Source organism: Melospiza georgiana, chromosome 7 (genome assembly GCF_028018845.1).
Source record: "Melospiza georgiana isolate bMelGeo1 chromosome 7, bMelGeo1.pri, whole genome shotgun sequence".
Taxonomy (NCBI): Eukaryota; Metazoa; Chordata; class Aves; order Passeriformes; family Passerellidae; genus Melospiza; species Melospiza georgiana.
In genome coordinates, this window is record NC_080436.1 from 22,532,660 (window position 1) to 22,558,529 (window position 25,870).

The 25,870-nt window shown below is 34.8% G+C and overlaps 1 protein-coding gene across 6 annotated transcripts in view; it reads left to right on the forward strand.

The window, feature by feature from the left end:
- The window catches only part of LOC131085396 (sodium channel protein type 1 subunit alpha), an 87,870-nt gene that overhangs the window by 52,787 nt on the left and 9,213 nt on the right, over window positions 1–25,870 (forward strand). For 4 of the 6 annotated variants that reach the window (XM_058027468.1, XM_058027470.1, XM_058027467.1 and 1 more), the window contains exons 17-22: window positions 574–1,056; window positions 3,843–3,960; window positions 5,391–5,545; window positions 8,094–8,267; window positions 10,075–10,197; window positions 21,841–22,122. In XM_058027468.1, coding sequence (XP_057883451.1) covers window positions 574–1,056; window positions 3,843–3,960; window positions 5,391–5,545; window positions 8,094–8,267; window positions 10,075–10,197; window positions 21,841–22,122 — 1,335 coding nt within the window. The remainder of the gene's footprint in view (window positions 1–573; window positions 1,057–3,842; window positions 3,961–5,390; window positions 5,546–8,093; window positions 8,268–10,074; window positions 10,198–21,840; window positions 22,123–25,870) is intronic. The other 2 variants (XM_058027471.1, XM_058027472.1) reach the window with 1 other exon arrangement.

Consider the following 25,870-nt stretch of genomic DNA (forward strand, 5'->3'; position numbering starts at 1 on the left):
TTAAGAGCTTTTTTGGATAGAGAACAAAATATTCTGCCATGTCAAAATCCTAAGAATGTCAGAGCAGGTACTTAAGAATATGACTAATTTCTCTTTTGGCCCTTTGAAAATATTTTGTGCTCCAAATAATTTTAGTATATGGGTTCTTTAGAAACAATTTGCTGTGGATTTTTTTATTATTTATACCAAATTATTAGTCACCTGAATAATCCAATTTCTGTTGTGAGATGGGCTAAATTAAATTTTTCAATGATACTGAACAGCAAGTCTGATAGCTCCATTTTTAGATTATAAGTTTTGACACCAAAATATTTACATACTGTGAGGAAATCAAGACACATTTATGGATATTAGTCAGTTGCACAAATATTTTTGAATAGTGAGCAGGACCTAAGCTAAGTGAAATAAACTTGGTTTTTATGGAGAAGAGAAAAATTTTTGATGGTACTCTTTTGGTTATGGTGAGTTATTGGGATTTTAGTCTCTGATGTCAATAATAGGACTTTTTAAAATAAAATAAATGTAATTTTTAAAAATAAAGTCTATAACATCTTTTTTTAAATCTTTCTGCAGGTACTGAACCTATTTTTGGCCTTGCTCTTGAGCTCATTTAGTGCAGACAACCTTGCTGTGACAGATGATGATAATGAAATGAACAATCTCCAGATTGCTGTGGCAAGAATGCAGAAAGGCATAGATTATGTGAAGAGAAAAGCACGAGAATTTATCCAAAAAGCCTTTGTTAAAAAACAGAAAGCTTTAGATGAAATCAAGCCACTTGAAGATTTAAACAACAAAAATAGCTGTATTTCTAACCATACAACCGTGGAACTAAGCAAGGACCATGACTATATTAAAGATGCAAATGGAACCACCAGTGGTATAGGCACAGGCAGCAGTGTGGAAAAATATATAATTGATGAGAGTGATTACATGTCATTCATAAACAACCCAAGCCTCACTGTGACAGTGCCCATTGCTGTGGGTGAATCCGACTTTGAAAATCTAAACACAGAAGAATTTAGTAGTGAATCAGACCTGGAAGAAAGCAAAGAGGTATTTAGATATTTTTTGCATTCTCTCTGATCTTTTGAGTGTCTTTGCTATGTGGAATTTTGTTTGATTAGGGGTTTTTTTACTTCTCATAAGCCAGTGCATTCCATTCTTAATCATTTATCTTGACATTTCTTTGTAGATAGGCATAAATGAGTGTATAAGGAGGACTTCATTCTTGATGAACAGAAGTGTGAGAAAGAGTTAAAAAATTACAGCCTCCTAGAGGGGATAAGAGGCCATGTAATGGAAGACTGAACTAATCCATAAAAACCATGCATGGTCTACATGGTAGTTACAACAACTTGTAGGGGACAGTGCCTTTGCCCCAGTGTTATTCCACCAGAAATTTTTGTTTGCCTTCTGTGAAAAGGGTCCCATGAGGAGTGTGATACATCTTCTCTCTGCCCCTTGAAAAAGCATACATAAAACAGAAAACATATAAAGAGTTTATGTAACTCCTTTAGACGTATGAATTCTTTTTTTAAACTGTCAGCTCTTCTACACCTAGATTCCCATAAAAAGAAGTCTTAACCATAGACTCTCCCATATACTTCAAATTCACTTGGTTGTTAAAATTGAAAAGTACCAACAGATGAAAACATCTACTGTTGCTAAAGGAATGCTAAAGCAGACTATTGATATAAAGCCTTTTTGAGAACTGTAATTTTAAAAAGCATATTAAAGCTATAACTGTTCCATTACATAACTTTTTGTATGTGGCTATTTTAGCAAAATAATTTAAATTGATTCGATGACAGAATTTGCAAAACAGCTACACCCTCAATGACTTGTTTTGTTGCCATTTTAGTCAAATTAGAAAATTGCCTTTTCAGACACTTAACAACATTAATTTTCTCGCTTGAGAAACCTCAACCTTAACCAGGTAGTTCCCATTTTGGTTGCAATGCAATTTGTTTTTACAGAATAGCTCATCATTCTGTCCCACTGCTGTATTGCTACCAGTGCTTCAGACACCAAATTTTAGGGTAGCTGAATTTTTTATCACTATCCTTTCAGTGTGTGTAAGAGCCCTCTAGTGCTCTCAGCAAAAACTTGGTGTTAAGCTAAGTGCAATTTTTGGATCTTCCTTCAAGAAAGGAGATGTGTACAAAGCAACCTCTCTCCACAGCAACTTATTTCAGAGACAGTGTTGTTCCTGCTTCCTAATTAATATCTGCAGCATTAATAATTATTTCATGTTAAATATTAGCTAAAATGTCTATAATTAATTTGACTTATGCTTATGAACCACTGCTACAATAAAGGTTCTTAAAATTTCTTTCAGCACATTATGATCCACCCCCAGCAAGAAGAATTTCAAAATAAAACATTTTAAAAAGATCCTTTAGAATAAAAGAATGACATATCATCTGCTCTCCACAACTGCCTTCATGCTGTCCAGTCTTCCAACCCATCACAGAGCAGACAGTCAAATAGAAAGATACCAGCTGGTTTATGAGTGATCAGGGGAGAATGGATCCTGTTTAGACACAAACTCAGTTTAGGAAAGCTTAGGAAAGCTCTCTGCTGATGTGCTGCTACCTGTAGGAATAGGGTTACCTTTTATCCCATTGAAACTATGACGCTTCTGACTTATTGCTACCACTGCTTTAATAATTGTTAGTGTTTGGGGAGTTTTTTGTCCTCAGTAGCCAAAGGGCTGCTGCCACCCAGCACTGATGAACCTGGGCAGAGGCTGTAGCGAGGTGGGGGTCAGGCTCTTTCCCCAAATAAGAAGACCAGGATAAGGAAATGGCCTCAATTTGCACTAGGGGAGGTTTAGATTGGATTTTGGGGAAAATTTCTCCCCTGACAGGACTGTCAAGCACTGAAATAGGCTGCCCAAGGAAGTGGCTGAATTGTCATACCTGAAGGTATTTAAAAGATGTGGCACCTGGGCACATGGTTTATTGGTAGTCTTGGCAGTGCTGAGTTCATAGTTCGACTCAGTGACCTGTATTGCAGTTGTTTCATTATTTTGTTTAGCCATACATGTTTAAGTATATTTCCTTTAAAATTTTGCCCAAGTTTTAACCACAATGCCAAAGACACAGATTGCAACCAGGTTCGAGCTGAACATTACGTGGTTACAAGTTTTTGGATTTTTAGGATAAGAATTAGCTTAAGTGCATTCTTTTTCCCCCCTTTTTTTAAAAATTTGATTTCCAACCTATGCCTCAGTCTCTTTATGTCATCATGTTGTTGAAAATTTGTTGATAAAACACAGTCTGAATTTTTTATGGGCTTAAACTACCTCAGCCTTATTGTAAACAGATTCTGCCTCACTCTGAGCTGGACTTTCAGCAATTTTAATCTGGATTTACTAACCCCTGAAGTATGGCCTTCTTTGCTTTTTCTCCTCATTCCTCTGAGCTCCCACCTCATTTATGTAGTTATTTTTAGCCTCTTACCTGATTTTCAGTAGACACTACAAATTCCTGTATATTTTTTAAAACTTCATTATTTCTGTGTAGGTCAAGAGATCATTATGACTTGGCTTGTTGTGGTCATAAATCTTCTCAGATTTAGCATTACCCATATTTTTCAGTTTAAAGCACAATTCTATTTGAAGTCTGATCTGTTACTGATACACCTTCTACTTAATAGATTGATACACTACAGGAGGAAAATCAGACTGTATAAATTTCTCAGATGTTTGCCAACAATTAACTTATGTTGCATTCTAGAACATTCGAAAACATTGTCTAATTTACATATTCCAGAATCAAATAGTATTTGCCTTTAAATTATTTACTGTTCATCTGTGATGCTTCTTTCCTTTACAGAAGTTAAATTCATCTAGTTCATCTGAAGGCAGCACAGTTGATATTGGACTTCCTGCAGAAGAACAACCAGAAGCTGAACCTGAGGAAGCCCAGGAGCCAGAGGCCTGCTTTACAGAAGGTATCTAGGAGAAAAACAGTAGTAATAATTATTAATAGAATTACAGAACTATTTTCTATGTAAGTTAAGTATTAAGATTTATGAATCACGTTTCCCTTTTGTTAGTGTTTAAGCTCTGATTATTAGCAGTAGTACTTTTACTCCATAATATAGTACATGGAAACTGATATCACAATTATGCTATGTATTGGATAAACAGTTAAGAAAACATTTTATTGGAAATGTATCTCAATTTGTAAAATAAGAAAAAATATGGTATTGAAAGTTTTGTTTAGTATGATAGTGTACTTTCAGAGTTTAGTAACAGTAAACACACTTTAAAAATATTCTTCATAGATACCTAAGTGCTTTATAAAGTACACATTACTAAAATAGCTGTTTAATGATAAATGAAAACTCCACCTAGATGGTTTTGTGAAAAATGCTAAATGAATCTTCTAAAAATTGGCAAAAGGAGAAAGAAGAGCCTTGTGTGCCACCTGGAAAAAGAACAGTCTAACCTGGTGGACTCCTTCATCTTTCATTCTTCCTTCTATTGGCCCATAATTCAATAAAACCCTAATCTGGTCATAAATGTTTTTCCAATGACATTTGCTTGGGAGAGCCCTTATGGATGTGTGCATGTGAAGGAGGTGGAGAAAGAAATATTTTTTAAAACAGTAATATAAGGATACAAATGCCATTTCTGGTATCAGTAAACAAAAGTTAGATTTATGCATTGGAGAATAAATGCTATTGTCAGGTTGGATTACTTCTGGACATGATATCACATCATTCTTTAGAAATTTACATTGAACTTGTAAGAGGTAGTACTGTAACAGTCGAGGATTTGTCATGGAAAATACCATTATTTATTACTAGTATTTTTCTACATAAAATTCAGCAGCTAAATCATAAAAGAGTAAAATAAATTAGGGGCACAAGATAAGAGAAATTAGCTAGTACTGAAAAACTCAGAGCTCAGACAAGAGGCTTAGAATTTTTCATGCAATGAATGCAACATTGTCTGAATTGAGTATCCTGAACAAAAGAAGGTACAGTTTAATATCATTAGCCCATATCTTACTGCATCAACCTACCTGACATTTGGATGAATTTGTATATTTTGACTCTTATTTTGTATTTTGTAATTTGGCTTTGTGATTGATGGACTTTTATCTTTTTGTGTGCACTGTATTGATCACTTCTTGATAAATGAGAAATGCATTCTTCTCACTTGTTCATTTAATTGACAATTCAAATAGTCTCAATGTTTTTTTGTTTTTTCTTTGAGGAAAAAGAAGGTTATCTAGGTGAAAATCTATTAGTTTTTTACTAAATAACACAGTAAAGATAGCATTGTATCATTAACAGAATACATAACCAAAATTAATGCAACTCAACAAAATCTCTCCTTTATTTCCCCTCTCATTACATGCAATGTTCTAAAGGCTGTGTAAGAAGGTTCAAGTGCTGTCAAGTAAGTATAGAAGAAGGGAGAGGAAAGCAGTGGTGGAACCTTAGAAAAACCTGCTTCAGGATTGTTGAACACAACTGGTTTGAGACTTTCATTGTCTTTATGATTCTCCTCAGTAGTGGAGCTCTGGTAAGTAAAACATGGATGGAATGTTTTCATGTTGGCAGAAAACTCATTGAAATTGTCTCTTCTAACACTGCTTTAACTTAACACAATTCCATGCCTTCAAATGGTAGGACTAAATTTTATTCAGGTCTTGGGAAAAACAGCAAAAACAGTCTCTTCTGAACAACATGTAGAAAAAGGAACAGACATCAGTGATTAGAGAGAGCCTACCTCCATTGCTGGAAGTGGCAGGGATATGCCTCAGGCAGAGAGAAACCCCATGTGAAGAAGAGAACATGTAAACTTTCTTATTTGAATGTGCTCCCTCCTTTCTCTGCTGTTTACTGCTGTAGCTCAGGGAAAAGGACTGTCACTGTTGAGTGTTTGGAACTGTAATGGCACAAACAGTTCAAAACACCTTGCAAGGGCCAGGGCTGGCTTATCTAGTCGTATAAATGCTGTGTGTTTGAACCCTAAAAAAAGATAAGACTGCGTGGGGTTTTTTGATTCCTTTCTAAGAATAAGAGTTGATTATTTAGACTTACAATTCAGCTTCTCCTGACTCATACTTATGTAGACTGAAGGGACATCTGCAAAAAACATGAACTTGCTCTAACAATCATGCAAGGGCAGAATGAAGGGAAGCCAACCATAAGAAAAATCTGTAATAATAAATTAAATAAACCCTAACAATAATATGTCTTTTAAAAAATACAAATAATGACGAAGAATAAAGAAATTATAGATGAATTTTTAAATTAAAGTGAGCCTGTATAAATACACTGAGGTGATATTTCTTAGGCAAACTATTTGCTGTAAGATAATGCACAGCATATCTATCATCTACCATCACAGATTTAATTACCCTTTGGCAAATTACTTAACTTCCTACATAATAAACAAAATTGCTTTTCAAAATTGTATTATAAGCTCATTAGACCACTGCCAACACTTTAAAATACTGTTAATCCTGTTAGCAGTTTATGATAATATCTATCACTAGTTTCAGCTACATCTCTAATAATTATTCTGCTTTTGTTTGGAACAATATTGACACAACCATCAGAAAAACAACTTTTATGCAATGCCATGTGACACCTTCCCTGTCATATAAAATCCTCCAAGTAACAAAAAAAGATCAAGTTTACACCATTGAATTTTGGTCCATAAAATTAAGTGGAGAAAATCTTCAGTGACAAGAAATTGACATGAGAAAAGTAGTGGAAGGAGATCTGAAAAAGGTGAATTTCTATAACTGTATTTAGAGGAAGTTTGAGAAAAGATCCCACAATGTTAGTACCTTGTGCTTGTGAGCCTAAGGTGTGTCATGCAAAGAACCTTCATTTTGTGCAAACGTTTCAAAGACCATGGATTAGCCCAAGCCTCTGGAGATGTGAGACTCTGCTCTCCCTTTGAAGTCCTTTGTGGCAGTGAAGAGGTGTCTTTGTACCCACCAGCTCTGCATCCCTTATTCACCCCAAGGCCACGCTCCAGACAGGTGTCACTGTCACCAGGGGCAGGAAATGCAGCGGGCAGGGCAGGGCAGGGCGCAGACATCTCCCTGCCTCTGGCATCCCACAGGAAATCACAAGTGCTGACTTCCCAGTTTTAGTGAGTACAGGAGTGTCAGGTTCCACAGTGCCCGATGCAAGCAACCAGAATTACACAGACCTTAGCTTGATGTCTGATATACAAACACCAATTACTTGAACTGACAGATGTCAAGTGGTTCAAAAGCAGGCTGAGTAAAAATGAATGTTAATATAAAAAAAATCCAAATCTTTGCAAGCTAGCAGATCATTCCAGTTCTTTCAGCTTGATAAAATCAGTCAGTCTCATAAGAAATAATATCAGAATTGAAATTCGAAAGCAATTAAAGGGAAAAAAAATAATGAAAAGCAGGAGCTATTTGTTTTTTCAATTGCCTAAAAATGAGAACACAAAAAGTGTAAATAACATTGCAAGGAGCTCAGAAATGTTATGTATTTAATAAAATGTGAATAATAAAGAAGGTAATTGATTTAAGAGAGATTTTTTTTTAAGAAAGGAAGAACTTACTTTAAGATTTATAACTTAAAATGTTCAGGAAGCCAGAGGACTTAAAAAACAAAAGGTAACTTGTATTGTCATTGTCCTCCAAATTTTACAGCTAAGGCCCTGGATTTTGTAGTTGGGTCTACCTACATACAAGCCAGATGATTTCATAGAATTCAGTTCAGGCACAACACTTGGCAGAATCAATTCTATTTGTCAATATGCAATATGATCTGAGAAGAATAATTCACTATCAGCAATAAATAAATAAACACACTTTAAAAAATCTCTGACCAGTGTAGTGGTTGCTGTGTAATATCTGCTTCTTCCTCCTGAGAGCTGGAAAATATATTTCCATAGGGAAAAACCAGATATATTCTGAGTTACCAGAAAAAGAAGCATTAGATAAAAATGACATATCCTTGCCATTTCTTGAATATTATTGCCATTTTTTGTTGCCTTTTTGGTTTGTTGTGCTACAACCTGAAGCATGTGCAGTAACAAAAAATAACATGTCTTTGAATGTTTATACTCACAGGCTTTTGAAGACATATATATTGAACAACGTAAAACTATCAAGACCATGCTGGAATATGCTGACAAGGTCTTCACTTACATCTTCATTCTGGAAATGCTGCTGAAGTGGGTGGCCTATGGCTACCAAACATATTTTACTAATGCCTGGTGCTGGCTGGACTTCCTAATTGTCGATGTACGTAGTGCATTTCCTAGTGACACTTTTCTATTTATCTGGTAATTTTTTAACTTGCTTTCTTTGCAGAGATAATATCTATTAATGCCAACTAGTTTACTTTTTAATTTGAAAAGTAAGGCAGCTAGAAAAATTCCATGTTTCTTGGTCTTTCACTTCATGCTTGCAGCACTGCCTTGCTATGTTAAGAGAAACTGGAATCCTCTTGCTGAACAGAAGGACCTTGCATGGATCCCCCAGGCAGCTAGGGGCTTTATCCCAACACTGCCGTTGAAAGAGGTCATCCTGCCTTGGAGCATCAGAACAATTAATTTTCTTCAGTTTTTTCTTTTTTTCTTTTCTTTTTTTTTTTTTTTAATGGGTGTTTACAACATTTTTTATTTGTGTACATTGTAGTTTAAATATATTGAGGATTCAACTCCACATATACAGCTACAGATAGTCATGTTTCATACAAAGAAAGTACCCTCTCTCAGAAAAAACTTTGCTTTTTAGTAATGAAATTCTCAAAATGGGTACCTAAGTGACGCCTCCAACAAAAAAGCTTGAACAAACATGCAAACAGAAGCAGCTGTTCATTTTTTTAACTAATTTTCTCTAATATTTGACCTTATTTAAATCATACTATCCCAAACAGCCATCTTGTGAATGTGAAAATGTTAATACATCATGTGAAGGTGTAGTACATATTAAAGTGTCTGAATTAGTTCCTGACAAATGCTGGACTTACACATGTGGGCATTTTCTTTAATTTTCCTTTAGATTATGGCAACTTGAAAGTTTTCAGTAATACAATGAATGTGCTGGAAAAAAGAAATTTAGATTTCAAAAGAACCAAGTTTTGTGGTTGCTAGAGCTGCTGAAAAGTTCAGAAAAGCTATTAACTTTTAAAAGCTAAAAAATGCACATATAATGCTTGTTTTTAAGTATGAGCACAGTCCTAGAATTCTCTTTACCTGACACATTGTTCTTTATAATGAAAGAGTATATGAGAACATTATGCTATTTTTGGCCCAATAAATAGTTAAGAAATTAGAACAGCATAATGAGGGAACATTTAGGGGAAATGGGAAACAAACAAAAAGTAATATTTTGGACAGGAGCCATAGCAAATGTGGAGAATGTGGTATTTTGCACTGAGGTAATGTAGGGACATGGAATATTTAAAGGCCTGTCAAATTCTTCCACCAATGGAACCGTCCTTCTAAGGTTGTAGGAAACAGCATATTCCAGGTTAATTTCAACTTGTAAAGCTCAGAATTTCAGCAGTCAGGCAAAAGGATTTGTCAGTATAACTGCCTATAAGAAAAATAGTCCTTTTTACCAATTTTCAGAGGAGCAATGTTGTTCTGTGGTCCACATGTAGTTCAATATAAACTCCAATCACTTCCTTTTCAGTTGTGAGCAATCAAATGGCATTATCAACCACAATTACTGATCCCAACAGTATTGTAAAACAAAGAAAAAATAAGACCAATACCTAAATTGGTAAAAAGGAGAGATTAATATAATTCAGGTTTTGTGGTTTTAAATGTCCTCAGATCAGTAGCAAAGGATGAAATTCAGAAGTACTAATGTTTCCAGATTTTAGTTATGATAATTTTGTTTGTTTGTTTATCTATTCACCTTTCATATTGCTTCTTTCTTCTTCTTCTTCTTCTTCTTTTTTAACTTGAAAGACTCCCTATTCCTGAAGAAAGTGATCCAAAATTAGACTCTTCTAACGAAGTGTATATCTCACATCTATGGTATGTAAAGTAGTGATAATAATAATAATAATAATTTTTACTTTCCTGTTTTCATATAGGTCTCTTTGGTTAGCTTAACAGCAAATGCATTGGGTTACTCTGAACTTGGTGCCATTAAGTCCCTTAGGACACTAAGAGCTTTGAGACCTCTAAGAGCTTTGTCACGATTTGAAGGCATGAGGGTAAGAACACGTGAAAGTGTCTGAAACTATGCATGCATCTAAAGAATACATGCATGCACAACAAGGAATGACAAGTCCATGCAGAGAGGCTGCACTATCTTTTATCGCATATCTTTTACTAACAGATAAGCAAAAAGCTTCATCCATTCACCTAAATCCATATGTAGTTATCACATAGAACTTATATTCATTAAGGTTACTTTACTTTCTAGCCAATCTCAGGAGTTTTTCATATGAGTCTTTGAAATTGCCAACTATGAACTCACTTAGCAGAGTGCTAATAATAAATAAAACGTAACACAATTGTATTGATTTATTTACTGATAGATATATCAAAATATTTATACAGGAATCATTAGCATTACTTAAAAAAGATATTTTCTCCTAGAAATTGAACTTCTTCATTTTTCATTATATTCTATAAACTCCCTTTAATCTAACCCCATTGAATTTCATCAGATGATACTACAGATACATTTATATCTGTTAGTGGTTTAAATCTATTTCTGAGTTTGGCTGACTTAAAAAGCAAATCAAGTTATTTGATTCCTCTATGAAGTTATTCTTTTTGTCAGGTAAATGCTTCTTTTATTTCAACTAATCGCTATTCAATATTCAATACAATGTATATAAAGTTATTTCTTGTTACTCTGAGTAATTTAGAGGCCCTGCTTATTATTCATCTCACTCAAGAAGGCATTTTGACTTATTTTTTCATTTGTTTATACCTTCTGTTCCTTAAAGCCACTGAATACAAACTAACTCTATATGCATGTCAATGAAATATGCTTTAAGAGAATGCTTTTTCCTGTGTCATGGAAACATAAGAGGAAACAATGCAAAATCTTTAGAAAAAAATCTAAGATTAATGAAGTCAAACTGAGGCTTCAAATTCTTTTCCTGAAATTGTATTCAGCAGATTATCTATCTTCACTTCAGAATGCAGCAGAAAATACATTGCTAAGCAATGATTACTGAATTAATAAACTTCAGCTTCATGCAGCAAATTGACTTGTAACAGTTTTCTCCTTATATGAAACTCATGAAGTGATATTCAGCAGGGTAAGAGCTGGTCAAGTACCACAGAATATGCAACTATTTGATTTAGCCATTTTCTCTTTGTCTTTCTTTGTACATACTGTTCATGAACATTCAGATAAATGTGTGTGGTTTTGTGCAGAGAAATGTTGGGAAACTGCTGTCAGCTTTATGTTTTTAATGATGTTCTGGTCAGCTGCAGGAGGACTGGGAGACCAGTACAGATAATATGCAGGGAGGAAAAAAAATGCAGCTATTAAAATGACATTGGACGAAAAGACCATTTCTAAAAAGATGTTAAAATTGATTGCCAAATGTTTTATTCATTTTTCTGTATCTTTACATGATTGCCTTAGTAAATTTTCCACTTACAAGATTTAGGATATTCATGCATAAAGAAGCTGTTATTAAGATACCTGTTATTTGAATTCTATTTACTGCTTTCCCCTACTGCTTGCTGAATAACTATGAAACTCTGCCAGGAGCCCAATCATATGATAGAATTTCAGCTACACAACATGAATAATTCATGAGCAATTTACTGGTTAGGAATCACAGAGAAGCTTGGAGAAGCAAATAGGCTTCAGCTCTGTCGTCCAATATTAATGACAGTCAATGAAGTGCCTGATTCCAGTCACTTGGCAGATTTGACTGGCCAAATATACAGAGGCCTTATGGTAACTCCTTGCACTTCTGAAATAGTGGTTTTTTTCCAAATCACTTGGCAAGCATTCCAAACAGCTCACTGACAGTTGTTGGCATTACTTTATGAATGACTCACGAACAGTAAAAAGATTCAAATGATAAATAATTGACCAGCTCATAAGACTATAGTCAAATTGAAGTCTTCTCAGAAACCAAGGTAATTTCATAAAGAGTTCATAAAAAAAGATTCTTTTTCTGTCTGCAGAAAGTAAAGATAAAACAGCCCTCTTGGATTTCTTATGTTACTCATACCTACAATGAGCTGTGATAAAACAGAGCTTTTATTCAGCATGTATTTAAATTTTAATATTTACCCATCTTCAAAACTGTGCAAATTTTGCACTGAAAATGTAAAATATCTGAAGTATTCCACAAGAGGCTGTGGATATAAGAAACTCTGCATCATTTTGTAAAACAATTTGCCAAGTACTCAACTAATTTAATTCAATCAAAGTTTCTCTTAAATAAGTTGTTCATTCTGATGAATGGAGAAGTGCAGCATTTTATACAGTCAGTATATACTAATGATTATTCTGTTATGCCTAAACATGAAACACACTTCAGATTTTAAGTTACATTCTTAGAAGTCTTCAGCTATACTCTTTAGTTACAATTAATTTTATAATTGTGCTATTTCATAATTCTCTTTCCAAAGTGAGTATAAGATAACATGAATCACTTGCAGCAAAATAGGGTACAGGCAGTCCATAGCTTGTGCTTGCCTTAAGCACAGAAGTGAATTTTGCCATATTAAAGGCATTTAGAATATCTGCTGAATTTTGTATAGAATACTAAATAGTAGAGTATAGAATAGTATAGTATAGTATACTGAATTTTGAGAAATTTTAATACTTTCTATATTGAATCTCAAAACCAACTCCACCCAGATGCTGGAAGGCAAAGTAAAGGATTGCTTTAATTTAATTTAAATTTCTGTCTTAGGGTTTATATTCTCATCTCAATTAGTGTATGTACTAAGCAGAAGTAGCTGCAAACTGAGATTTGAATATACCCATTGCTTTTTGTTTAGCTTTTTAGTACTTGCAGTATAATGCTTTTGCGCTAGTTCTGAATTGGTATGCTACTTGAAAATGTAGAATATGGAGTACATTTGCTTTGCTGAGTTAGAGAATTAAGTGACAATAAAGCATGCATTTGTGTCTAACTTCACAAAATAAAGCATGTCATGCCGTGCTTGATTTATTAGAGAAATAGTAGAAGGCAGCAAACAATCTGAAATCCACTTGCACTTTCAGTTTTGCATGCCTTATGCATATTTCTGGCTGATGGCTTAAAACATTTACTGTATTTCAAATTTCCAGTCCAATTTCATAACTTTTAAAATCTAAATTAGAGTATTTGGTATCTTAAATCTCCTCTAAAATTCAATGGCTATTCCTTAGATTCCTTTACCAGGAAAGTGGCAATGAGGCATTTTCAAGAGTACTCAAAACTTCACTAGTATGAAAGAAACATTTCTCATGTAATTGAGTTATAAAACATAGCATCAAGTGTCTGTCATTACAGATTCACAACTAATAACAGGCTATATATTTCTATTTCATATAGGATACGTTTCAGCTTGGATGGGGTGGACCACTGGTTCCTCCCCTTACCTCTATTGTGGGTACAGTATTTCCCCCTTTTCTACCCTTAATGAGTACAGTCTGACTAATCACTACCTTGTAAACTAAGGGTTAGGAGGAGAGACAACCTCATCTGCAAATCCCAGTACAAGTAGATTCTATATATTCATCCTCCACTGCTTCTCAATTGCTTTAAATCTTAGGAAATAACTCTTTGACATTTAAGTGTTAAAGAAAAAACAAGAAAATGAGCAAATGGGTATTTCTTTCAGCTATTTCAAGATTTTTAGTTGTTTTTTAACTGAGCTAAAAAATGGCTTTCTTTAAAATTTTGAATCTGGCTTTTATATTGTTTTGGAATATCTATGCTTTACTCTGTTACCCAATTTATACCGAATATACTCAAAACAACCTAAAGAAATTTTTGAATATAACTCTTAATACATTAAATACACTCCAAAATACTGTGATCTGAATAGTCACAAGTACAGATATTTATATAATTGCAATTTAAGTTTCTTGTGTAATTTAAAACACCCTATATGTTACAATAAGTAAATCACTCACACATTACTTTGAAATCTGTCTATATAGATGTTCACCAATCATACAGGAAACATCTTAGTATTTTTTAGACTGTAATTCTACAATAAGAAGAGAACTTTTGAAGAGTTACTTTATGTAATTGAAAATTATACCATTTTTTCCAGTTTTGTAGTTGTTGCATCTTACAGAACACCCTTACTGTTAGGATCAAAATTTTAAAAAAATTTGAATGGGATACATAATATAGTTTGCATTTTAATTGAAAATATTACAGAGCATGTAAAAGTTGATAACATTTCATTAATGGAACAAGGAGGGCAAGAAGTTGGGGTTTTTTTACTGCATCTAGTGAAATACAAAGATACTATTGCCACATCAGATAACTGCTCTGTTTTCATGCTCATGTCTCTTTACAATATTTACCAAGTTTTCTCAAACTAATGGAGTAATTTATTGCTTGGCAGATAATTATTTTATTTTATAAAACATTATATAAAATTATGTCTTTTTTTCTATATTGTCTTCAAAAGTACTTTTTGCATACTTCGTTTCTGGTGAGAAACAGAATCAGGCTGCTCCAGAACCTCATCTTCTGTTAAATCCAACAGTGTAGCTTGCTTTTAAGAGACTGTTACGTGAATAACAAATGCTAGTGTTGCTACTTTAAACAAGTTAAATTTTTTTTATTGAAGCTAGAACAGAACTTCAGAATCACCTAGTTGAACCTCTCTGCTAACAATTGTGGCATTCCAAGATATAAACTCACCACCCAATAGAGTGAAATTTCTCCAGCACCAAGTGTTATAAAAATAGTGGTGCATTGTTTGAGAAAGTATTTTCCTTTCCTTGAAGACAAAATTCACTATGATAAGCATTCTCCAGTCAGGTGCACTTGTACACTAACAGTTACAGAAAAGTGGAAAATACAGCAATTGTCTTGTTCAGGGAGTGATTTTCTTATCCCCTGAGACCTTTTATCTCTTACTTCAGCTTTATTTGCTCATTATTGTTCAGACTAAGATTTACTTGTAACTCCTTGACAGCTCTCTTTGGTCCTTTCCACCTGCCTGACTTTGCACACTCTCAGTTAAGTCCAACTTTTTTTACAGTCATTGCTTTAAATGGTACTTTTCTAATAATCTTCACTGTATATTCCCAATACAGTCTTCCTTTTACTCAAAAAATTGAAGACACTGTCATAAATAATTTTTTTCAATTGGTTCACACAACATGCTTCTCATGCCTAACACTGACAAAATTCATTGTTTCCTTCCTATTTTTTACTTTTTTAAAATTGATTTAAAAAATAGTATAGTCCCTCATAATTTGTATCCCCCAGGGCCTCCACAATAAATTTACTTCTCCAAACTTTTGGTTTGCTAATTTTTAGTGATCATGACTTAAAGATAAACATTAGTTTATATGCGAAAATAAGGAAGTTTTTATATTTTCAAATTTCCTAAACTTTTCTAAACATTTTTCAAAATATTACTTAATTCTGACCTTGCATAATCCTAGGTAATGTCATTAAAAATAAAATATATGAACACACATGGAATTAGGGCAAACTGTGTAGGAAAAGTAGAAACTAGTTTTTTTATTCTATGCCTAGTAATGGCAAAATCCATTGATTGCCTGTAATTTGAGTTGGAAGATTAGAGACAGGTAAGAGACAGAGCCAGACTTTTCTCAGATGTACAAAAATGGCAACAGGACAACAGCTTTAAGTTGGGTTAAGGGAAATTCTTCCTTAATAGAAGCAGTTTTAGGAGTGTTAGGGTTTAAATTTTTTCATCTGGAGGGTGGAGGCGTTTGATTTTCATTTTGGTGGGGCTTTTTGTTTGGGGTTGAGATTTTTTGGGTTGGGATTTTTGTTTTCATTTTTGGCTTATTTTGCAGTCAGGTAAATACTGGAACAATAGCATGTAGTTAGTGGAATATATAGATCATACATTCCTATCAACATGGTGCATGGTGTGCCACTCTGATTTTCATTTGTGGGACAAACTTATGAAAATTAGTTTCTTGCAAAAATCCATTGAGACAAAATAGGAGTAATTAATTGGAAATGAGCAAGTTTTAATTACTTAGATTATTCAACATTTTTAGGTTCCTAAAATCTAAAATTTCTCCTCATTCCTCCGTAACAAGTGCTTGGATCATGTCAAGTAGGTTGCAGTTTCTCTCACAGGTACGCCCAATTTTCATTTACTGTTGCCTCTACAGCCAGTTCATAGCTGATCACCCAGCACATGCAGCATGCTTCTTCCCAGAGTACCACTCCAAGCTATTCAATGACAGAATTTCTAGTTTTGAGGTAAAGGAATTATTGCAATTTCTCTCTCAATTCCCTCTCTCTCTTTCTTCCTTTCCTGTTCCGTCCTCATCTGCTAGACTGCAGTATCACAGATGTTTATCACTTGATATAAGCATTGATAACATGGGATAAATTTTCATTATTATCTGTGAATAAGATTTCCATCTCCAACAGTGCTGTGGAAAAGTACGTATACTTTATCCTTTCACTATAAAGAACTTTAATCCTTTGATAGCCATAGTGTGAATCCACAGGTAGCCAGGGCAACCAGCAGAACAGAGCTCAGATACAGAGAGTAAATTTATTTCATTCCCTTGCCAGCAATGCTGGGAGGCAGAGACACATGGGACACAAGGTCCCTTAGGGTTACTTCATCCTGTGGGGACAGCTGGGCCCACAGCCTCCCCCAGTGTATGAAAGGGCTTTGTGCATGCACAGTTTATCACAAGGCTGGGCTTTATTGAGCTCTCTGTCTCCCAGAGGAGGCTCAAGCATGTCTGTGAGAGTGTATTGTGTCTAGACAGGAATTTGCTTCTCAAAACAGGCAGAGGATAAACAACACTAGGCATAATAAATGGAGTTTTCCTGCACTGACATGCTTAGCATTCCCAGTTGCAAGTTCACTTTGAGAGAAACTATTCCCTCCTCACCAAATCTTCCAGTTTAACCTTTCCCTCCCAACAGCCATCTTCAATCCAAACCCACGTATGCACTCAGATGAGACAGGGTATCTTATGTGGGAATATTTTTCCTGTACTGCATTGCCAATTATCTTCCTTCATGGGCACCTCCAAACCTCACACTAAACAACCGCGGCAGAAATCCCAGAGCCTCTGCTGAGGGTCACTCTTAATCCTGAGCACTGGGCCATGTTTTTATTCTGTCTGCTGCCCCTCAGGTCCACTACCTCCATTCCTTTTGTGACAAACATCTTCAACTGACTCAGCTGCTCCTAAATTAAGCCCCATAAGCATTTCCTCCAATCCTACTGACCTTCTGCTGTGTTATGATTTGTAGAAGAGGCTCCTCTAATTTCAGAAAAAAGCAGTTTCCATCATCAATTTTACAGTACTAGGGAGAGCAGAAAGCCATTATTACAGCATCAGATAGTTAATCTTTTTGATTAAGGGGTGGGGTTTCTTCATGGTTTGCCTCAGATGCTCTTTTGATCCCCTGCCTGGGATAGTTATTGTATGTTAACATACAGTACTATGTCGTTTCTTCCCTTGCCTCAGCTCTTCCACAGTTTGAGAGAATACACTTGTCTGTTACTTGATACCCACTTGGTGAAGTCATTGTGGTTTCAGAGTCTTCTTGACTTCCTTGTGTGTTGTCCTCGAGGTCCTTCACTGTGAGCACGTGGTAGATGCAGATCCCGTTGTCCCCTGTGCCTACATCTGTGTCCACTCATGGTGTACCTCCTGCCATTCCAGCAGTCTTACCTGTGTGCTGCACCAAGAATCCAAACACTGCTCACTTCTCCATCTCTCACTGCAAATGTTCTCTCGGGCAGCTCTTTGGGAACTTTTCCTATTTAAGCATAAAATTACAAAGTTGATACCTTCCAAGTGGAGGCAAATAAATTACTTCTTAATTTTGAGTAGAAAAATGTTCCACACATATTCCTGTCATCTCCCTTTCCATCCCAAAGATGGTAACTTCCTCCTCGTTTGCACCAGGATGAGAGTTAGGAACTTTTTCACATAATCTGCAAAACTCATGGGAAAAGTGGATATGGACTACTAAAGATTTTTCCTTGTTTGTTTACAGATTTCAGGAGGCTCTGATATATCCATTACTCAGCTCCAATGTAGGAATTCCTGGAAAGTCTGTGGCAGCTGAGGTGTCAGGATCCATGGAAAATACTTTCCCCTGGCAACTAGAATACATGTATATCTCACTGTGTGTTCAGCTATGTCTCCCACAGCAGGGGTCAATCTAGTAAAGCTTCCTTATATTCTGTTCATACAGCAGGGATAAGCTGGTGTTTTGTGCAATCCTCATTCTACATATATATGAACAGTTCTGACAGCAAAACTGATTTTTTTGTCCGGTTTGTACTGTTTTCTTTGGAGAGTTTTTCAAAAGAAGATACAAACAGCAGCCATGAAAAATGCTTGGATTACTAAAGATAGGACATAAAATTAGTATTGCAGTAATTCTCTTATATATTAATCTGATACTGGAAGATGTTACGTAAATTCAAACATGAAAAATTGTATATATGTATATGAGATACTGCTTTATTCTAGAGGAGACATGATTTCCCACAATGATATTTTTTTTTCTCCCTGGATGAATGTTGACTGAAATGTAAAATAGTCTAGAGCTCCTTTGTCTTTTTAGGAATAAGATGTTGCTTCTCACTTGTTCTTATTGCTGTTCCACCTACCTGAAGCTGTAGGAAGGTGAACAAGCAGAATGAACTTGGGCTTTTGCAGCTTTTCTCACTGGAGTCAGCCTGACCAGCAACATCCCAGCCTTGAGGAAATGCATAGGTAATTTATGAAACCAAAGAAACAGCTATGCAAACGTCTTTTTCCAATTCACTGGCACTATATTCTGTATCAAAAAATAACAGAAAATAGGCCTGAGAGAACAGCCCCTTTTAAAAGAAAAAACACATTTTGAATCATGTATATTTGATCTAGATTTTAAGACCAAACAAAAAATAAAAGCTGTAGTTGCCAACATTCTTTTAACCTTCTACAGACTCTTTCCAACAAGATGAGAATGGCAATTTTTATTTGCTAAATTAACTCATTAAGAAATGCTAATTGACCCCTTTGCTGCATTCAGTTTACTTTTCAATTGGTTCTCCCTTTCTTCTATCCATTTGCTGTAACTTATGTGTGTTGTCTGTGTATGTATGGGTGCAATCTTGGATATATATTAAGTTAATGTCCTGGTTATCCTGAAGATACCTCAGCTAATTCCCAAAGCAAATATTAAAAAAAAAAAGTAAAACAGAAAAAATCTGTTAAGGCAATTACGTCCAACTGTATGTGTTGAAGAAATTAAAGACCTCTTGCTAAGGAGAACTTTACAGTCAGCCAAGCATCTGACCAATGTGTAGCAATACAGTTTTACATTAATAAATATGATAGCGGTAAGGCTCAACACTGTTGAGGAAGAAAAATCAAACAGAAAAAAAATGCAAACACAAAACAACTTCTAAAAGTTTTAATTTTCTTTTCTTCTTTTCTTAAAAAACCTTCCAGGGGGACTGGATAGCTCAAGGGGTTGGTAATAGGATACAGAGCCTTTCATCTCTAGGTCACCAGTTCGCATCCAGGCCAGGTCAGTAGTGACCAAAAATTATTACCATTTGATGGATTTTCAGTGACCTGTATGAATTAAGTTGTTGGAAGCATTGTTGGAACAGTTGCTGGAAACTGTTCTCTTTTTTATCCAAGAAGATGTGGCTGATCTTTCCATAGTCTCAGTGGTGAGACTGCATTACCTGTTCATCTAAAGATTATCAAGTGCAAGATGCACTGATGCATTTTGCAGAAATCCTTTTTTCTACAACTATTATCACTTCATAATTGTTGTAACAGTTATTGTTGCTGTTATTATTCTGCTGCCTGTTCTGGATCTGTGCTGTGATTCAATGGATGTCAGGGTTGTTATAAAGGTAACTGCTACAGGCACTCAATTTTTGCAAAACCATTCTTTGTGTGAGCAGAGGTAACCTTAATTCATTTGAGTTGCAGAACTAAATCCCCATCTTTCTTTCTTGACATCTTTATTTTCAGGTTTTTCATCAAGACTAAACAGAGGAATTCAATCAGTGTAACACATCTGGAACATTTTTATGAGTAGGGGAAAAAAAAGACAAACACTAGCTGGCCTAGAATTTCAAAGCAACAATAGAATAGTGCAGTGTCATAGATCAGGTCAGACTTGGAACAAATTTCAGAATTTCTAATTCCATTTCTAATTTTTATGTTGTTCTCAATTCCATGCAGCTAAATAGCAACAGATTTATTAGTGGGATCTTTTCATCACCAAAAATACAAGCAATATAAAAAAAATAAGAAAGTGTTACATATAAAAAATAAAATAGTGGTTTTATAGAAGAAAAGGATTATTCTGCTACAGAAAGATCCCATTTCTACTGTCTGGCAATGGAGGAGAACATTCTAATTGAAAAGAAAATATGCCCTGAAAACAACATTTCTACCCAAAATCTCTAAACAGGTCCTAATTGCTGGCCATATAATTTGGGAGGAAAAGGGGAGGAGGGTGCTGAGTGACAACACAACCACAATATTCCTCTTACAAAGACCTTCTAGAGGCTGTGAAATACAGGTAGTAAGACTGAGCAGTTCTGAGCTTGCTCACAACTATGTTGGTGGTGGGGAGAATGCATCAATATTGCAGGGAACAGAGATGGACTAAGACAACTTAATGTACTCCAATATCCATGCCAATCCTTTCCTGCCTTGCTGCAGAACTTAGATTACTGAAAGTCAGAACCCTACTTCATATTTTACATTCCTACCAGGTCCCAAAAGTTTACAGAAGAAAAAAGAAAAAAGTGTAAACTTTTAAATAAAATATAACTTGTAAATGAGAAGCTGGAATTGGATACTTAAGGAAAAATAATTGCTCATCACAAAAGTTTTGATAGGTCTGACAGACACATGTGATTAATTTCTGTATATATCAGAAAAATGCACCTTTTTACTACAAAAGATATATTGACATCTTGCCTGCAAATATCTGAGAAGGTAATCCCCCCAAAAGTAATTCAAAATGCAAAATCAGAAGCCCTAATTATATCCTTTTTTAGATAAATGAAGGGTATTGCTAACTTAATTAATGAAACAAGAAGACTGGAGCTTGAAATAAATTATGTTGATTCAAGTAGACACATATTGCAAACCTGTCTTGCTTTCGTATACAAAGAAATTAATCTTTGTTATAATCTTGCATGGAACAATAAGGCAATAAAGTGATGTCTTTAATTCGCGCATAATTCTTTTATGTAGAGCTTAGTTTCTAGATTCATGGCATTTGTATTTCCAGCTTAAATTTCAAAACTATGTTGATCAAATCTACAAGTCGCCATTTTGCTTTAAACATTTTTAAGCTATAATTTTATTCATTTTTAGAACTTTATTATGTCTACATTTTTCATTTAGCACTTTTTTTTTTATGTAGAACAAGTCAGTGTCAGGCATCATCTTACTACTGCCAAATGTTCTCTTTTGTTTTTCTATTAGTTATTTTCATTATCTCACTTATTTTCTTTTCATTACATGTACTAATGTTAATAATTTAAAGGAATGGTGCAATGCTACAGTTATTAATACGCTGCTTTAAATTTTATAGTATTAGTTTCTGAATAAGCATTTATTAAGGAATGGTGAAACAGTATACAAAAATGTATTGCTGTAAATATGCTTATACTCTTTTCTCTTTCCCCCTGTATTTGTGTACTAGGTGGTTGTGAATGCCCTTTTAGGAGCAATTCCATCCATCATGAACGTGCTTCTCGTTTGTCTTATATTCTGGCTAATTTTCAGCATCATGGGAGTAAATCTGTTTGCTGGGAAGTTCTACTACTGTGTTAACACCACAACTGATGAAAGGTTTGAAGTCGACCAAATCAACAATTTTAGTCAGTGCGAGGAACTCATAAAAAACAATCAAAGTGCCCGATGGAAAAACGTGAAAGTAAACTTTGATAATGTAGGATTTGGGTATCTTTCTTTACTTCAAGTAGTAAGTGATCACTCTTTATCTACCTTTTCCTGTTTATAAGCAGTAGTGAAAAGCAATTCTAGCAACAAAGAGACAAAACATTTACCTGATGATTTTTATCTGTGACTTAGTAGTTCTGCTACATGGGTAATTGATTACTTTTTTCATCATAAGCAGCAAGTAGAGTCTACTATGATGAATAAAGAATCCTCAGGACATCTAATGAAATAACTTCCTATTTATGACTCCCTTAGTCCCTTAACCGCTTCTAACTTTTAAAGTTTCTAGAATTACCTGGAATGATATTCAGGTATCTAAACATTTTAAGTTTTCCCGTTGCTGAGGAAAAAAAATCTCCATAGGTATGATTAAGTCACAAAGAATTCCAGGTAACAAATCTCATCTCAGGTTTGTGGCTGCCACCAGGGCAGATCTAATCTAAAAAGCAATTCCTCATTCAGAAGAGAAATAAGAAAAGAAAAATAGCACTTGATACTATAATCTATGAAATATTTTCATGATACTTCTGTGCAAAAGGACCTCATAGAGTTTATTTAGCAAAATCTGAGGGAAGAAGAAAGAAAATATATGCAGAGAGGTAGTAGAAGATTATGCCTTCAATATAAAAAATTTGAAGGCACAACACTGTCTATGTGTGTATTGTGAAGCAGCTACCAATCTCACCCAGCTTTAATCAAGAAAATGCTGGACTTTTACCTATGTTGTGTACCTTCAGCAATTTCTATGCTTTTTTTTTTTTGAGGTTACTATCTAAATCTGCAGTATCTTATGTTTAATTTTTGTTGTTTTTAAATAAGTTTCCAGATTTTATGTTGTTTATACAAAATTTCAGTAAGACAAATCATTAAAATGAAGCAGTGGTATGGACATTGTCCTGCACAAGGTCTAAAACAGTAGTTCTGAGCAATGAGAACTGCCTCTCCCAGATAATACAGCATCTTACCTGTGAGACTGATAAGTCTGTCCATTTAAATTTCATTATGATTCCTCACTTTACTGTCACATCATGAAAGAGTGGAGAGGGACCAATAGTATTAAAGAAATAAAATACTGAACTGAATACAATTTGATTTTGATAACTGAAGACTTTAAGTACTTACTTTCTTTGCCTTCTTTATGAAGTCTACTCACCCAGGGAGTCAGAATGCTTCATTACAGGTGTTGAGGAGAAACAAGGCATCACCAGAACTCTTTCCAAGTAGCTTGCAACTCTCCTTCTAGTAGTAAACTATTCTACTCTGGGACACAAGTCATTATTCCAGGTTTCAGTATCCTGGCTATGCATACATTATTTCATCTTCTATTTATTGAAAAGACACAAATATTTCCTTACATGAAGGCTTAGATTCTTAAATTATTGGATTTTTTGGGAGGCAAATGAGGAGAAATTTGCCAATCATTCCCACAATTCCAAAGGAAAAATTCATCTAGACCTACCACAGAGAGACCTAGCTCTCATGGAGGACAAGCATGTTAGTTTGTGCAGTATCTACAATGTAGAGATCTTACAAGAGCATGAGACCCCCACATAATGATGGAGGATTTTTTGTGTGAGTAGAATGTCCATGACAACAGCACTTAATTTTTCTGTATTGCTAAAATGCTTGTAAAGTCATCAAGAACTTTTTGTGTGACGTAGCAGAAAAAAACAGGGGCATTTCTGTCACTGAACAAAACATCATCCCTGCATCTTTTAGGGTTTGGTAAGTAAGCCAGTAGGAGTGATTTTGCAGTTATGGAATCATAAGATCCCTAAGACTGAGAAAGAATAATATCAGCTTGGCTTTCACTTAATGTATTGAAGTGTAAAGAATCCATGTTTTTTCACCTTCAAGAAAACAAGGCCACAATTCATAACTGTTTGAGATTCTTACATTGCTTTCTCAATCAAAAAAGATTGATAAGGTGATTTTCTATTTGATATATAAAGTACTTTGGATCGAACTCTAGAACAGGCCTCCAAAGCCATCATGTCAAAACAAACATGAGACTTGAATAGGTATATCATAGCCCTAGATATTCCTGTCCTTCCTAAACAGCTTGCAGCAATAGAAAGAAGACAAAATGCTAAAATATGACTCAGTTAGAGGTACACATTACTGTGTCAGAAACAAAGATAAAGCTATTGAACATTTAGCAGTTGGCCTAACATTATATACTGAGTCTAAAAAATCTGATTATAAAACCATGGTTGCAAGTGGATATGCTTTCTGTTTGCCTAAAGTGAGCATTAATGGCCTTTCTACTGAATTCATTTGGTTCTGCACCTCAACAACCTCAGGCACAGACTGTTAGTAGTGCTGGACCTGAGAAATAACCCCAGGGAGGTCAATGTCATTTTTCTAAAACAATTTCTGTGAAAAGTATCAGTGCATGAATAACTGATACAAGGCCAGGAGGCTAGAAAATAAATACAGAAAGCTTCCTCTTATTCTTCATTATTTCTATTCTCCATTCTGCCCTCTGGCTCATGCCCTTTGAGTCATCCAAAGAATGCTGTAAATCCCTCCAGCTTTTCTGGGTTACAAGAACCATAACCTTACTATCTGTATCACAAATTGGAGTGAATGCTAATGGAACTTAGAAACATTTTTAAGACAAAAAATCAAAAGGAAAACAAGCCAAAAGAACTTCAAACCAAGGCACTGAGGGCCTTATTATTCTGGGAAAGACAAAAATGAAAAACTGTGAAACTTTTTTTTAATGTCTCTTGCTGTATATGAGTCTGTTCATCACAGAAACCTTTTTTTTTAAGAGTGATATGGAAAAGAAACATCTATTTCACACAGAAACACTCAAAAGCAGAGAGATGATTTCAGAAAGAAGTATTCTGGGCTCAAAAAATGCAAATGTGTGATAGTGACTTTGAGCAAAAGGAACTCTCTAACAAGCTCTTTCTTGAGTTTACTCAGCAGTGCTGGTGAATGACTTTCTTGAATGAGGAAAAGAACATTACCTAATTTTTTATTGACATTTCCTGGGTTTTTTTTTCTTTCGTGGAAAGAAAATCTTTGTGTGGAAAATCTTTAGTATTATAGCAATGTTATAATTGTTTCTGCCCAAAAATACAGCCTAACAATACATGTCATTGATAAAACCAAGTTTTATGGACTTTGTTGATCAAACAAAGAATTCTGTTTTCCAGAATTCTTACATAGTTTGAAGTTGGAGTAGAATTATTCATGCCATCAGTCGTATAAGTACACATTTCTTATGTAAGATTATTTTTCTTCTATAATATAGCATAGATCATATTGTTTTATGTAGATCTTCAAGATTCTTTTTTTCATTTCTTGGTCTGAACTTGCTTGAGTATTTCTCTGTCCCTAAAGAGAAGCATCAAAGCAGAGACAGATCTGCTGGAGAAATTATCTTCACAATTGTCATGCACCACTGAGTGAAGAGGAAGAGGTTGGTGTACACAAAATGATGTGGCATCTGCCCTGATAATTTTATGGCCTTATGCCTTTTTATTTGAACGTAGTATTTGGATTCCTTGGTAAGTAAATCTCCCAGAGGCCTGCTTTTATCCTGGTCACCAGGATAAAATGTGGCAAACGAGCCACAAAGCACAATATTACACTCTACTGCTACTAATATCAGTAAGCCAACACATCTCTTGAAGTGTATGGTAAAAAAAAATCAGAAGCTGAATTCTAAGACCTAAACTTTAGGGTACTTTCAAAGTTCCAACAGGTTAGTATTTTAAAAGCAAGATGCTATTGTATCTCCAAATGGGAATGTGAAT